This window comes from Penicillium verrucosum, assembly GCF_028828655.1.
Source record: "Penicillium verrucosum strain IBT 35672 chromosome Unknown utg000001l_segment0_segment0, whole genome shotgun sequence".
In the NCBI taxonomy this organism is placed as follows: Eukaryota; Fungi; Ascomycota; class Eurotiomycetes; order Eurotiales; family Aspergillaceae; genus Penicillium; species Penicillium verrucosum.
The window spans coordinates 4865921-4880843 of NW_026643210.1; the positions used below are offsets into that span (position 1 = coordinate 4865921).

Consider the following 14923-nt stretch of genomic DNA (forward strand, 5'->3'; position numbering starts at 1 on the left):
TGTCTCTTTTTGGCCACTGGTGTCCAGTCTATTAGGTGTTTTGGTATAATGTTGGCTACGAATTATGTATCTTTTTTGCTTCACTATTGTGACCACTCGGATTGATTTTCTTTATTCCGTCTAATTGATGAGTTATTGTCTTTTCATGTCTGATGCTTCACGATGTATTCCAAGTCTGCCCATGGCTTTGGCGATTAAAATTAAAATGGATTCTTTTGATGCATATCTTGAGCACAATGTACCATTTCTCTAGGTGTAACCAATCCTCAGGTAAAGTAGTCCCCGTTACTCGTCCTCGTCTTCGTCCATGTCATCACTATCATCACCATCGTCATCGTCATCACCAGCTTCATCACCAGCTTCGTCAGCATCCCTCGCTGCAGCAGCATCCGCAACCTGAGCAGCCAACATCTCCCTCCGCTGAATCTCCTCCTCTTCACCCTCACTCTCCTCATCCGCCTTCTCGGGCTCCGGCTCCGGCTCGGGCTCAACACTCTTCCCCTTCAAAGGCCACTTCCCTTTCACTTTTCTCCCCTCCCCAACATCCCTCCTCACCAAGCCAGCATTAGCTGATAAATTCCTCCAAACCGGCGAACCACGAATAATCGCCCGAACCTCCGTAGCAAGACTAATCTCCTTCGGCGTCGCAATATCAGGATCAAGCGAGAAAAGATGGAAATCAGCCTCGGACCGCGCATGCGCAGGAAGCTGCATGATCCTCGTATAATCCTCATCAACCGGTTCCCTCCCTTCCATCAACGCCTGAATCTTATGTCGCATAACCGCCTTCGCCTTCGCAAGCGTGCCATTCCCGAACCATCCATCTGTAACGATATCGCACTCGCTGCGCAGGAACCCAGGTCCCGCATCGGGAGGGTACAATTCTGCTCGCAGCTGCGCGTCCTGGATCTCACCAACCATCCAGATCCGTCCGTCTTGTGCGAACGGTTGCTTGCCAGTGAAGATATGGCCTGTTGGCGGCCCGCTGGCGTTTTCGTCTTCCACCACGCGCTGGTCGCTTGGTCGTGGGACGTTGTGCCGTCGACCGCCGCCTCCGTCGCGCGCCACCTCGGCTTCTCGTGCCAGCAGGCGGAACATGAAGGTTTGGTAGTGCCGGTACTCTGGTGAGGTTCGTGGGTCGATGCCCAGCTTTATGATTGCGTCGCGCCATGGGCCGGATCGGAAGATGTAGCCTACATATGGAATCGCGTGGCGTAGGTTTAGGCGGTCTTCGTCGGTTGTTAGATTGTTGCGGAGTCCGCGACGTGTCCAGGCGGGTTGTTTTTCGTAGAGGGCGTTTAGCGTTGCGATTGTGCGGAGCATGCCCTCGTCCAACGCGCTTATTGGGAGCATGTCTTTCCGTGGCTCGGATGGTACTTTGGGTATGTCGTAGGGGATCAGGTGAGTTAGGATTTTGTTGGCCGTTTGGGTATTCACGGTTTCTAGTTTGCCGGAGAGGCCAATGGCTTGTTTCACGGTTGGGTTTTGACGGTAGCTGGAGGGGTAGGTTAGTGGGATAGTCTTGTTTTTAGGTATAGTGGCTCTTACATGTAGTGGAATGGGACGTCTCCGTGGCTGAATGATGGTGGTGGGATAAGATCTGCGTTCTCGGCAGCGCCTTTGGCCATGTCGATATCAAACTGCTTCATTTTGTCGACTGTCACTTGTTAGTATGTTTCTGGTGAGGTGCATATCAGGCTGACTTACAGTCAAATGGAAGAATTTGTTCTCGGAATCGGTTCGTAAAGGAACTCGTTGTAGTCGAGTAGACGAAATCAGGGATTCCTACCATCAAACGTTAGCAAACTGGTAATGCATCATCAGAGTAGTGACCTCACCTCGGAACACATGTGTCCGTCCAACCCTCCCAACTGGCTCAATCTGGTACTTGGAAGGGTTATCACTAATACTGCGCAAGAGATCCTTCGCGGTCCGTCGCGGGGCCGGCCCGGATGCTTGTGAAGCTGGTGCGTCTGCGAAAGGCTCGTTCGAGCCTCTCTTGCGCTTCCGTCCTGTCCGCTTGGGAACAGTTACTTTGAGCAGAACATTGTTCGATTGAACGCTCGTTGACTGAACCGATCGAGCCATGGCATCTTCTGGTCGCAACACCAGATTAGCTAGTGTGTCATCTTTGGTCGGGTCCAGGATCTGCAGTATATCAGCATATATTCAATATTCTATCAGAGAAAAAAAGTATTCTCACTGTTTTTATTCCAGAGTCTCCTTGTAAGGTCTCGATCGCCTTGTGGACGTTCCGGACCACGGCCGGGTGTTCAATGCTCACGAGCTGACGGGATGGCACCGCGTAAAAGGTGGCAGTTCTGGACCCCCGCTGGTCATCCATGCTGATTATTTTATATCAGACTTGTGGATATTGTGGTTGCAGGATCATTCGCACTAGCTTTCAATCTTAATTGAGGTTGGTTGTCGCTGTTTCTGGTTTGCGGGTGAGATCACGCAAATGCGACCAAAAGGCAACACTACCACTTTTCTCGAGTGCTCCCTATTCAATACACCTGTTTGTATAGGATATTGTGTTTTTCTTCACCTTCGCCACAATTAAAGGCTCCCGGCGATATCCTTCGGGGTTAGGGAAAGAATCGAGTCTACATTCCACAAGCGGTTAGTGCGCCTAAAACTGGAAATCTTGCTGACTCATCCATCACCTGTACCGTCTAAGCACCCGTGGACGTTTGGAAGAAACATTTCAACAGAGTTCGTTAAATTGGTATTTGAGGCTCAAAGCAGTTTAATCAGATATCCTATAGTTATTCCCAGGTGCTGACAAAGTGGTCAATCACAGGCATATGCTACCAATGAGGTCTGTGTCTCCCATATATAACTATATCTCAGTACATATTTTGCTGCAGGTCCCCTATATTTCGTTTTCCGGCTAGTATCTTTGCCTTCGAACACGGTTAAGAACAAATCGGTTTCACCATCAGCCTCGAATGTCAATAACATCATAAGTCGTCTATCTATACCCAGGCAATATGTTATTGTGAACATATTATACCTAACTAGGTACATAGTAGCCAAAAAGAGGATCACGTCCCTTTCGGGAAGGAACATTTCAATTAAAGGTTATGATTGGTCGAATGATGCCAAGCATTCTTGCCCGAGGTCCTCTTTCCAAAATTGGAAGTCATTTCAACGGATCACCCCTTTCGCCATGCCTAAGGCTGCCTCTACCTCAATAACAACCAGCTCGCTGGAACCCTCTTCAACCTACCAGTACGACATTTTGGGTAGTAGCACGTCCTCTAGCACGGCTGCTTCGGAGACCGGCTCCAAATACCCCGTGTTCCCAAACGACGCCTATATCTCCAGGTTTTATGTTGTCTCATCCGGGGAGTCTGGTCTTACCAACCTTGACATTGATCTCTACAATGAATGCTTCCTGCCGTATAACCCTTTGCAACACCACAATTTCCGGAGGGATGACACGACTGAAAGCATCTCCCCCAAGCCAACCTATCTGATCGACGAGGCTCCGTGTAAACGACAAGCGGCAATTAATGCTAATTGCTACTTCCAAAATACCAACGGCACATTTTCAGGCCTTGAGTTGTATTCGGGCAATTGGGATGTCCAGCAGCAATGCTATTGTGACATATATCCCTTCTTTGACTCGGCAGCCGGTTGTCAGGAATGCTTTCGAAAACATGGAGGCATTGAGGGTGCGTCTTTCCCACAGCATGTTCTATCATTATGCTAAAAGCTAACTTCCACTGAGGCTACCACTGGTTCCCCGAGAATTACGTGAAGGGGGTCTCGAGCGCCTACTGTAGCGCCAATCCCCAAACCACGGGATTCTATCCTTTCGCAAATGCATGGTCGACTAGTTCGGCGGCTAGTTTACCTAGTACTACTGCTGTTGACAGCTTAGGCACGCAGACAGCGGCTAGTCTTTATTACACCTACGCTGCGGAAAGTACAGCTACCGGTGGTAGTAGCGCAGGCGAGAAAAACAGAGCTGTAGCAACCACGCGCCTGAGCTTGAAGAGAGCCTTAGTGGCTGCACTGCCACTCATTCTAATGCTATCCCAATGAGGTTGTATAAATTTGGATCAAATCTGGCGAGCAATGTAGATATGTTATTACAGATGGTTCAGTCTATTCAGCTCATCAGCTAGGGTGGACGTGAGTCCCTGCACGATGTCATGCGACGGTCTTTCAAGGACTATATAGCGAACTGAAAAATACATCAACTGAAACATCAGGTCACTGCTTTCTTCTACGAAGCTCTGGTTTTCATGTCTTAAGTAGTGAGGTAATCCACATCGCAAAATATGTATTAAACAAGAGTCTAGGTCAAGATATCCCAGCATCTTTATCGAGGCTGGTTGGTAGGTTGGTCAAGATTGTAATGCACGATATTCTATCAGCCGCATCTCTCCCTCTCCATGTAGTTGCCATATCTCACTAGCCTGCTGCACGTCCGCTATTTAGCTCTAAGTCTATTGTCTCTTCTATTTGGGCTCTATATCCCTATCGTCAACCCTGTTGTCGTTGGCATTTTCCTTAAATGGTACCATATAAAGGCTATTATCAGGTCCTACTGGTCGTTCATGAATCATAACGTTTTCATTTTGGCCTGGAGGTGTTGCGGCTGTTTATACTGTCGGGATTGTTTTACTGCAAACATCACGTCTTTACCTGGTAAAGATGAAGATGATTTGTGCTTGATAGACTCGAAAAACGATACGGAAACGGATAAACCCGCTAAAAAATAATGCATTTGAGATGCTATGTAATGGCTCTAAAGCAACCACAGAATCAGACGGGAAAACATCAAAGAGGTCCTGGCCAATACACGCCTCACCACGCCACTAACAGGAAACCTCGAAAAAAGAAAAAGAAAAAGCAAAGCGTGAATATCCCCTAGGTGATACAATCACAAAGCCCACCAAAAAGGGTTAGGCGAGAAACTCGATTGATTCAAAACTCAGGAGCCTCCAGAGGAAACTCTTTCTCGATGTAGTCGATGTGGCTGCGAGTGAAATAGGTGTTCTTTGTCTTGACATAGCATCCAACCGAGGTTCTGACAGTCTGATAAAAGGACCAAATTGACATGGCCCAGTGCACTGATCCTTCTTCGCCCATCCGGAGGCGTAGGTACTCCGTGGCTCGGAAGGCATACTGAAGATGCAGCTTGTCGCTACGATGAGTGCTGGGACAGATCGTATGCTCCCTAGCATTGCACCAAGCAGAGTAGCCAGCCTTAGCTTCCTACCTACAGGTTAAAAAATACCCACAGGTGTAGAAATCGAAGGATACTCACATCCGAGACATTGCCTATCAACAAATGAGCCTTGCGATGTGTCTCGACCAGGTCATCGAAGGCAGCACAGAGGCTCTTGACAGCGGAGGAAAGTTGCTTGATGAAATCTCCGGGCCACTCGGCCTCTGGGTTGTCATCGTCCTGCCATTGCTCAATGCAGTCCATCCAGTATTTTTCCACGAATGTAATCAAGGCCATCAGTTCGAAAACATGGCCCCGAATTCCCTGGGGGATCTGTAAAAAGTTTCCAATTGATGTTAGTGTGTCTTACTAGACGGGGCTCGGTGGTAACCAAACTGTACCAGATCACATTTTTGGTCGAATGCTTTACAAGGATCACACGCCTTGGACGGAGCATTCACTATATAGCAATCAATCTGAAGGGCCCAAACCTCATCGCCCATCCATTCGCGGACTGCATCGCGAAAACACGGCAGACACCAAAGGGTATTCAGATGAATGGCTCCTGTGAACGGCTTCTTGCGTGGGGTGTTGGTCAATTCGTCCGAAGATAGTGTGTCTGACTCATGGCAAGTGGTCCGAGGCATGATAAAGTTCGCCATTGTGAGATTCGAGTCTGTTGAAGATAAATGAGTGAGTGGTGAGAATGAAGGAGGAGAGTAAGAGCCAGTGATGAAATCACGCTCGCTCAGTATTTAAGTAAGAGTCAATTGGTAAGACTCCAGGGATAGGGAAAGATGGCGAGGATAGTGAGCGAGGATGACTGACTAGGCTTGTTGTAAAAGATACTTACTGCTTTCTTTGAAACGCTGTTCATCTGTTCTTTGGTCGTGATGATATGAAGAAGAGAACTATGACAACTATACAAATAATCTATTTATACTCAAGATATAACTGTCCATACCTTAGTGCGTGCGGTCTTTGGGGGTCTCCTAGTCACGGTACAATAAGACTATGTGCTCTGATCTTGTGAATAAATTATACTTTGGGATACGTTGTAATATATATTCAAGATTAAATTGAGTAGAGGTTATAGACAACTTGAAAAGCAGAAGGTAATATACGGATGAGTACGATGTGATCCCTGGCTATGAAAATACTCTTGCACAAAGTAAGCTTACCCCTTCGTATACACCTTCATATACACCTAAAAGGACGCCTCAAGATACATCTAAAGAGACATCTGAAAATACACACGGTGGTGCAGCTCCCATCTACAAGCCCTGTTGTCACTCAGGCCGATTCTCACCACAAGAATTATGGCATGGAAACAACGAGTGACTTGCTGGCACAGCCATTGCCCATACTCAAGAGAATGGGACTCGCCACCTATCAAACTATAGGATGATTATTTTGGTCAGATTACCCTATGGATAGACCTCTTCAAGGAGATGGTTCGTCAGGCAATTCGAAATATTGATCTCAATGGTCCGGGTTGCTAAAACAAGGCAATCTTTGAGGCCCTCTAGCACAGACAGCCCGCAGTGGTATATATATTTTCCCCCTTCGCCCTATGCAGCATGCGTGATTCGTCCTTGTTCTCATATGGCTACATATTAGTCCTCGTCAAAGAGAAAGGAGTGCCGTTACAGAGATGTGCGAATGTATCTATCTGCCTAACAGAAAGAGTGTATCTACCAGCAGGTTTCAACTGCTGTTAATGCTCTTCGAGTTCGTCGGAATTGTCTGGACGGACCCTGGTACGCATAATGTGCTTTACCACGAGGACGACATCGACCTATGCAATGGGGAAGAAGTTGTACACCAACCTGGGATGACGGCTATCTTTGGCCATGTGGCAGTGGAACAAAGAAATTCCGATACTTTGGACTCGCTAGGGGTGGATGATGATGACGAATGAACGTGGCATGGTTTGCCATATTGAAGGGAACGTTATTTAGTTTTCTTGCTATCTTGAAAATACACATATTTCGCTCTTGTATGGTGCATCAACGATAGTTACTTGCTGTTTCATGCTGATGGATTTTCTGCCTGAAATTCGAGTCCGATGGTGGTCACGTGGATAATGACATAAGCATGATTTGAAACAAACGGGGAAAAGCATACGAAAGTTGTGTTAGGGGAAGAGGAGGGGAGAATAATTGTAACTGTCGAGTAAATTATTTTTTTTTTGTCTCAAATTGAAGCATCAAGAGATTCAGTTCACTAAAAAAAAACGTAGTGTCTCCCACATAGTACTTAGACGTGGTCCCCCTCCCATCACCATCGCAGCCAGGAGAACCAGCCCGCCTTTCCCTACACCTCAACAACAATCCACTTCCCTCCCTCCTCTCCACAACCCAACGCCATCATCTTTATTTGGTCTCTTGTACATCGGCGACGTTGCCTCTTACTAGTTAAATCGTGAGTTTTGTGCTTTCGCAGTGGGCTGCGACCTGAGTGCCCGTCCCTCTAGTGCTCCCAAACCCCCCGCTCCCAGCCTGCCACTAAGCGACACGGAGATCCTCCAGCGCCGGCCAAGCTTGTCCTATAACATCTCTCCCCAAGCAGTCTCCCACTCGATCTATCAATTGCCCAACCCCAAACCCCGGAAGTACGTTTGATCGGACACCCGTTTCCCATTGCCTGTATTGGCCCTTTCTTCCTAGCATCATCGTCTAGCTCCGTGCGCGTGCTGCGACTGCACATTGTTTGGAGCACCTGATGCTATTGCAATTGAACCCCAGTTTCTCCCCTACGCATTGCCGAGGCTTGATACCGGTTTTTCAGCACTATTTCCCTTCACAATAACTGTCTTACATGCTGTGTGACTCGGACCGCTTATAAGATTCTCCTATTAGGTCGATCCAAACACTCCCCCCCTCGTGGCTTTCCTGAGCGGCTATCTCCGTTGGCTCCCCTCGATTCACTCCGGCTAGAGTGCGCCGCCTGGCTGCACTAGCACCAAGAAACCTAGCCGAGTACATGTGGCTATCTACACAGTCGTCAAAATGAAGGGTTTCAGACAGAGAGTGGTGAGTTACCCGCCTATCCTGCCCAAGTGAAACTCACCGCACCATCACTTCTGCCCATTTATTCTCTCCTTCACCCTGCAGGTGGTGCTATCTTGTTCATTTCACAAATCATCTAACATGGTGTGCCTTGATTCTAGCACGACCAGTTGTCGCGGGCGAAGGACAACAAGTCCTCGAAAAAGAAAGACTCCACCTCCACCTCACAGAATCAGTCCCTCGGCATTTCCAACACACAGCAGTCTACTTCCCCCAACCAAGGGACACCCACATCCTCCACAACCTCTCTCAATGACTCGCGAAACAAATCGCCCGACAACGCTTCCCCCGCCGGTACTCCTTCCGCGGGCGCACCTCACCCTGGCACCCCGGTTCAACACTATATACCCCAACCGGGCGCCACAGGACAGCCTGTAGGCAATGGCCCGGGAACACCGAATAGGCAAGGCCAGCCGGCGGCTCCCAGCGTCATCATTAGTCCAAGCGCACCGGTAAGTTGAATTGCGCCACACTTTGATGCCTGTTTGCTTTTGCTAACAACTGGATTCTATAGCATGTCCCCCTCCTGGCGCCGCCGAAACGATGCCCGGAGATCTCGCACCTCCTAGGAAGTCCCATGTCTTCGACCGCCTACAGACGACTCCTAAGGACATGTCGGAAGGTATCCGGACTCCCAAGCGCCAACATTCGTCGCGATTCGACATCTCCGACCAGCGTCAGAGAGAATTGGAGAAGTTGCCAGGATTCCACGAAGTGCCTCCCAACCGGCGCCAAGATTTGTTCATGCAAAAGATCGACCAGTGCAACATCATCTTCGATTTCAACGACCCGACGGCTGATATGAAATCCAAGGAGATCAAGAGGCTGGCACTGCACGAACTCTTGGATTATGTTGCCAACAACCGGTCGGTCATTACAGAGCCCATGTACCCCCGCGTGGTGGAGATGTTCGCCAAGAACCTGTTCCGTCCTATTCCTCCGCCTATGACGCCCCAAGGCGAAGCGTTTGACCCGGAGGAGGATGAGCCCGTCCTGGAAGTCGCTTGGCCTCATATTCAGGTCGTATATGAATTCTTCTTGAGATTCATTGAAAGCCAGGATTTCAACACGAACATCGCGAAGGGTTATATCGACCATCAATTTGTGCTTTCGGTATGTCTTCTGGTGCTTGATTTTCATATTTAATGCAATCTAATGCTTCATCTAGCTGTTGGATCTCTTTGACTCGGAAGATCCCCGGGAACGTGATTTCCTCAAGACAACCCTGCATCGTATCTATGGAAAGTTCTTGAACTTACGGTCATATATCCGCAGATCCATCAACAACGTCTTCTTCCAGTTCATGTACGAGACAGAGCGCCATAACGGAATCGCTGAATTGCTCGAGATTCTTGGCTCTATTATCAACGGGTTCGCCTTGCCGCTGAAGGAGGAACACAAGCTCTTCTTGACTAGAGTGCTCCTGCCCATGCACAAGGTGAAGAGTCTCAGCATGTACCACCCGCAATTGGCCTACTGCATCGTGCAATTTTTGGAGAAGGACTCCTCATTGACTGAAGATGTAAGACCTCATCTATCTTTCTCCAATATACCTCTAGTACTAACCACTATGTTTAGGTTGTTCTCGGCCTACTGCGCTTCTGGCCCAAGACAAACAGCACTAAGGAAGTTATGTACCTGAATGAGGTGGAAGACATCTTCGAGGTGATGGATCCGGGCGAGTTCGCCAAAGTCCAAGAACCTCTGTTCAATCAGTTGGCCAAGTCTGTTGCCAGCCCCCATTTCCAGGTCGCTGAGCGTGCTTTGTACTTCTGGAACAACGAGTACTTCTGTAACCTTGTGAGCGACAATGTGGAGACAATTCTCCCACTTATGTTTGCCCCACTTTACGAGAACTCGAAGGGACACTGGAACCGGTGAGTTTTGATCTCCATATGCTACTGACTTTGACATGAGCTAATGCATCATTCAGAACAATCCACAGCATGGTGTACAATGCCATGAAGATGTTCATGGAGATCAACCCGCAACTCTTCGATGAATGCTCTCACGATTACACGGAGCACCAGAACAACGCAGACCAACGCGAAAAGTCTCGCACGGACCGGTGGGATGTGATTGAACAACAGGCCAAAGATCGGAAGAATGGCATTCCCCCACCACCACCTCCCGCTCTTGATGTGCCCGAGCCGATCGACGAGGTGGAGGCCATGACCCACGAGAGCCAAAAGCGGTTGAACTCCCTGAAGTTGCAAGAGGATCCCGATATTTCCAAGGATCGGCCCAGCCGGGAAGGTACACCTAATTCGGTAAGCCCAGTGCATCTCTGATCTGCGTTGCTACCCAGATACGTGCATGCCTATGCGAACTACTTCGTTTTCGTTTGGCCCTATCGCCCTCGTCTTTGTCTTTTGCTAAGAGACCACGTCCGCCCATGTACAGCCAGCGTGATTCTAACGTGAAAACGTCCGTTTGCTCCAGACACGACGCCGAGGCTCGATTCGCAACACTGGCCGGCGACGACGGAGCGGAAGCGGAAGTGAGATTCGCCCGCGACGACGATCGGTCGGCAGTGGTACCAGTGCAACCAATGTACAGATCATGCATCGAAGCAATTCTACCAAATAACGTCTCGGAGGAGATGGACTGCTGATGGACATGTGATTTTCCCGTTTCTTTTCTCCTGCGATGGCATAGCGAACTATGGGGCAACAATATTTTTGTCTTTTGATTTTCGGCGGTACTCGCCCGGACTGATGCCCTCAACCTGTGCCCCCTTGCCCTTTTTTTTTTATTTGTGTTCCCATCTTCCCCATTTTGTTCCCCTTTTCTTTTGTGTACATGGATTTTCTTTTTTTTTTTCGAGATATTTTCCCTTCCGCGACGGGCTCCCTCAAAATTTGAGTTGGGACCAGTCTTAGAACCGTGTTCGGGTATGGAAAACGGGTGCGAATGGCGTTTCATCCATTGACCACGATGTCGGTGGCTGTCTATGTGTTGTTTTCTTGTTGTTTCTCTTCCATTATTTTAGACCAGTTCTAGGATATGACATTGCCTTGGAATGTGACGTTTGGAGTGCTTGTAGACTTGCTTGGAACTGTCCTGTGAACCAACTTTATCTAATATGTCAAGCTTTATATCATTGTAGCTTGTCTTAAATAACAATTTGTACTGAGATGCGGCAGTACCAGGAAGTACAAAGCGTAGAAATATGAAAAGAGAACAAAAGAGAACGTTATAATTGACCTCGACCCGTGTATTTTCATCAAAGGAGCGATTGTCGTAATCGAGGGAGATATGATCATCCAATGCTGGTGATGACGCTCAATGGCTTGGTCGCATGATGCACAATCTGTTCCAGCTGATCGAAAAGACGATCCATGATATCCGAAGCATATTCCTCAGATACGGTCGTTGACCAGTAGCGCAGTTCCACCTTGACGTGGGAAGGGGAGCGAAGGATAGCCACACAAAGGTCATACTAAAAATATTGCATCGTTCAAATCAATGAGTTTGATATCGACCTCATTGCTCCCATTCTTCGCAGGAGATGCTTGTGTTGAGAATGCTGCCAGAACAGTATTAAACAGCTGCTGGTCATTGTCCAGGCCCCCTAGTCCAGATTTGCGGATGACATCTGGTATAGAACAGCTCCAAGCGTTGCTAACCTGCATACATAGCAGTAACTGACCCCGGAGGAGAAATTTCAAAAGTTGCAGTGCTCGTGTAATTGGACGTATAGAGCTCCAATACACCAACCACTGTGGGCGACAGAACATGGGTAGATTCCTTCGATGGAATCCGATTTCAACAAATTCAACTTAGATCGAACTAGTATATCCAGCTGGTAATCGATGTGCTCGAACTGGACAAGTTGATCTTCACGTCGAGCCGAGTCTTGAGAATTCACGAGTTTCTGGCGTTTGGAATTAAAGGCCTGGTCCAGAGTCACAACAAAATGTGTGGTGATGTGAATAAGTTTATCTTTCCCCTCTGATTGGACACGTTCTTGTGTTTAGTTGTATATCGCTTTTCTACCAGGATGTTCTATCGAATTGGAACAATTGACTCAGACGCACATACTATTTAGTCGCATGGTTACCTTTATCAATAATTTGTTAAGAGATCGGTCTTCCATGATATTTGGGATTTGGGTTGAAGAAACATACCTTCTCAATATATCTCACACCCACTTCAATGCCATCGGCATCTTCAAAATCGGCCTTCTCTCCGAAGTCGACATTTTTGGCATCCAAGCATGTCAAACAAGTGACAACAACGTCGGAGTATCGGGTCCCCATTCGCTTCCGTAGTTCACCCTGCGCCAAGAAGAGGAGATGCTTTTGGAAATATAACCCTCGGCCTGTTCCAAGAATAGAAGCCCGAACAGGGATTGGAGCCTTGTCATCGCTTGCCGTAGTCAGCTCGTCGTACGACACGAATGACTCCCACAATCCCAGCTCTAACAGGCATACACCAAGGCTGTAGATATCATGTTGCATGATATAATCTTCGGAGGAAATGCTTCCTATGCGGTCTGGGTGTTGGTAAAGGCATCGTTCCCAGGACGCTTCGCCTTTGCGCAAAGTTCTACCAGAGGCCATTCGGAAGCTGTCAAATCCGATCAAGAAGGCAGATCCAATTGAGGATTCATCACTTCCCAAAAGTAAGATTGTCTCTGGTCGGATGTTCTTGTGGACAAATCCAAACAAGTGAACAGAATGCACTGCTTTCGCAAGCTCGTTTGCTAACTTGAACCGGTCGGAGAGGGAGTGGCTATGGTTCATGTCCTGAAAACAACCTCGGAGAGAGCGAGGTGGAAGATGCTGTGTTGGCATTCGGAAGATGATGGTAAATGCATCTGGCGTAGGTTGAGAACAGTCGTCGTTCCGGTGGTGGATATATCCTTTACAGCTAAGGAGACCGAACTCGATCGCATCGGACCCAGCCAGCCGTCTGGCAAGATCTCGGATATCTTTCTTCATATCCCGACATTGGCCCCTGGAAGAGGTTCGATTCGTTCGACGATGAGCGATTGGCCATTATCTGGCCTCCGGCCCACCTGCGCTGAGCAAAATGGTATCTCTTGTGGGTTAATAGGAATGAGAGAATCCGATGGGAGGCGAACCGATGGAGTGTACGCGTCTGTCGGATGCAACGCTATCCTGAGAGACTGCGCAGGAGGTATCGGGTCTTGAAATTTCATAGCAGAAGATATTCGGTTCTTCCTTAGGCCATCATCGATTTGACGGTCTGTGACCTTCATGATCAGATACCACGATGGGTCAAATAGTGATTGCCATTCTTTCAAATCCTCAATAGTCCGGTCAATCTTTTCCTTCATAAGCGCATATCTCCACCGATGTACTTCCAGTTCTTGGTCCCCATCAGGATGACTCTTTATGGTGGACTCAACATTGTTGATCGCAATTTCCAACTTGGTGACGAGCATTGCAATCGTCGCATGTTGTATCATCCGATGCTTCTCACTGAGCTCAGAAGCAATTTCCCGCACCACATTCAGCTGGAGCTCCGTCCTCATCCAGTATGTTTCCACACGGAGGGATCTCTCTTTAATATCGCCTTTGGCGTGTGCAATTGCGCTGCATAAGTGAACCAGTTTCGTGCCATATCTGACATATGATCAGTTTAAACAATCCGGTTACGGTTTCTAACTCACTTGAAGCAGAGGTCTACCGCCGAAATGATCGAAATAGGGTCCACCATATTAAACAGAGTCTCGGGGATCTTGATGCAATATCATCACAGGGGAACAATAATCACGGCTGCCCGAATGCGGGGGCTGACACCATGTGGAAAGTGGGTGAGATGATCACGAGAGCTGTTGGGGGGCCACCACCATCAAGATAATCGGGTTTGCCAGGCAAATGGTTATTTTATGATTCTACATTTTATGGTGTTATGTGAGATAGTAATGAGTGAAAAGGTTAATGTTATTAATCCGTAGGAAAGTCTAATCACCGTCCTTCATCTTTCGCTGGCGTTTTCGTATACAATATACCTCACTTAGTAAATAATCGTGATAATTTTTCTATTCAACGTATAAGCCATTCATAGACCCAAGGTGATGGAAACTTCTCTGCCGTATAGCTTGTCGTGATGCGATAACAAACCCTCATGCAAGGATATATATAGTTATGCCGATCTGTATGTGGGCCTCCCCTCTCGATTCTCGAAATCCAAAGTCGAACACGGTATTTTCCATGAGCAAAGGCTGTTTCAAGGATAGATACGTAGGTCAGCATGTGTGCATAGATTGAGTGATCCCAAGTTACATGGCTAACTCACGTATGTATCTAAGTTCGGTCTTCTCATACTTTGTCCTGTACGCTCGTCATGACCCATGATTCTAAACCTATGACTTACAGGTGGATGCGGTCTATCTTGAATCCCTAGAATATACAAAGACAGACTATAGAGTTAATCGGTGCGGTATTCCTTCCTTCTGCAGCCTGTGCTTACCGACCACCACCCCAAAGTACCCTAGGTACCTGTGAAGCGGTGCCTACATAGTATGTTACGGTTGATTTCTATCAAGCAGTCAGAGGAAAGGAAACATCTAGATCAACCAATGGGTGTATAGCTCACAAATAAATTAAACCAAAAAAGAAAATCATTCAAACAGTTGAAGCCGTAGTTGTATGTATGTATAGTCCTGCCAGGCGGGAGATCCTCGGAACGGAAC

General features: G+C 47.8%; 6 protein-coding genes across 6 annotated transcripts; 3 read left to right on the forward strand and 3 right to left on the reverse strand.

The window, feature by feature from the left end:
- Nucleotides 1-285: 285 nt before the first annotated feature.
- On the reverse strand, nt 286-2344 carry N7516_001789 (transcription factor TFIIIC subunit TFC1; the record flags this gene model as incomplete). The annotated part of the gene is made up of 5 exons (XM_057214509.1): nt 286-1495; nt 1549-1657; nt 1708-1785; nt 1839-2148; nt 2204-2344. The coding sequence occupies 5 exons, from the start codon at nt 2342-2344 to the stop codon at nt 286-288; spliced, it is 1848 nt and encodes a 615-aa protein (XP_057076392.1).
- An 828-nt stretch (nt 2345-3172) lies between these two features.
- N7516_001790 (uncharacterized protein) lies at nt 3173-4053 on the forward strand (the record flags this gene model as incomplete). Its single annotated transcript, XM_057214510.1, has 2 exons — nt 3173-3680; nt 3737-4053. 2 exons carry the CDS (start codon nt 3173-3175, stop codon nt 4051-4053), a joined length of 825 nt encoding a protein of 274 aa, XP_057076393.1.
- An 888-nt stretch (nt 4054-4941) lies between these two features.
- N7516_001791 (uncharacterized protein) lies at nt 4942-5847 on the reverse strand (the record flags this gene model as incomplete). The annotated part of the gene is made up of 3 exons (XM_057214511.1): nt 4942-5232; nt 5285-5518; nt 5587-5847. 3 exons carry the CDS (start codon nt 5845-5847, stop codon nt 4942-4944), a joined length of 786 nt encoding a protein of 261 aa, XP_057076394.1.
- A 1058-nt stretch (nt 5848-6905) lies between these two features.
- On the forward strand, nt 6906-7106 carry N7516_001792 (uncharacterized protein; the record flags this gene model as incomplete). Its single annotated transcript, XM_057214512.1, has 1 exon — nt 6906-7106. One exon carries the CDS (start codon nt 6906-6908, stop codon nt 7104-7106), a length of 201 nt encoding a protein of 66 aa, XP_057076395.1.
- A 1090-nt stretch (nt 7107-8196) lies between these two features.
- On the forward strand, nt 8197-10870 carry N7516_001793 (protein phosphatase 2A regulatory subunit RTS1; the record flags this gene model as incomplete). Its single annotated transcript, XM_057214513.1, has 8 exons — nt 8197-8220; nt 8358-8630; nt 8696-8708; nt 8771-9369; nt 9425-9778; nt 9835-10133; nt 10190-10526; nt 10664-10870. 8 exons carry the CDS (start codon nt 8197-8199, stop codon nt 10868-10870), a joined length of 2106 nt encoding a protein of 701 aa, XP_057076396.1.
- Nucleotides 10871-11518: 648 nt separating this feature from the next.
- N7516_001794 (uncharacterized protein) lies at nt 11519-13944 on the reverse strand (the record flags this gene model as incomplete). Its single annotated transcript, XM_057214514.1, has 5 exons — nt 11519-11698; nt 12387-13218; nt 13280-13284; nt 13346-13850; nt 13898-13944. The coding sequence occupies 5 exons, from the start codon at nt 13942-13944 to the stop codon at nt 11519-11521; spliced, it is 1569 nt and encodes a 522-aa protein (XP_057076397.1).
- Nucleotides 13945-14923: the final 979 nt, after the last annotated feature.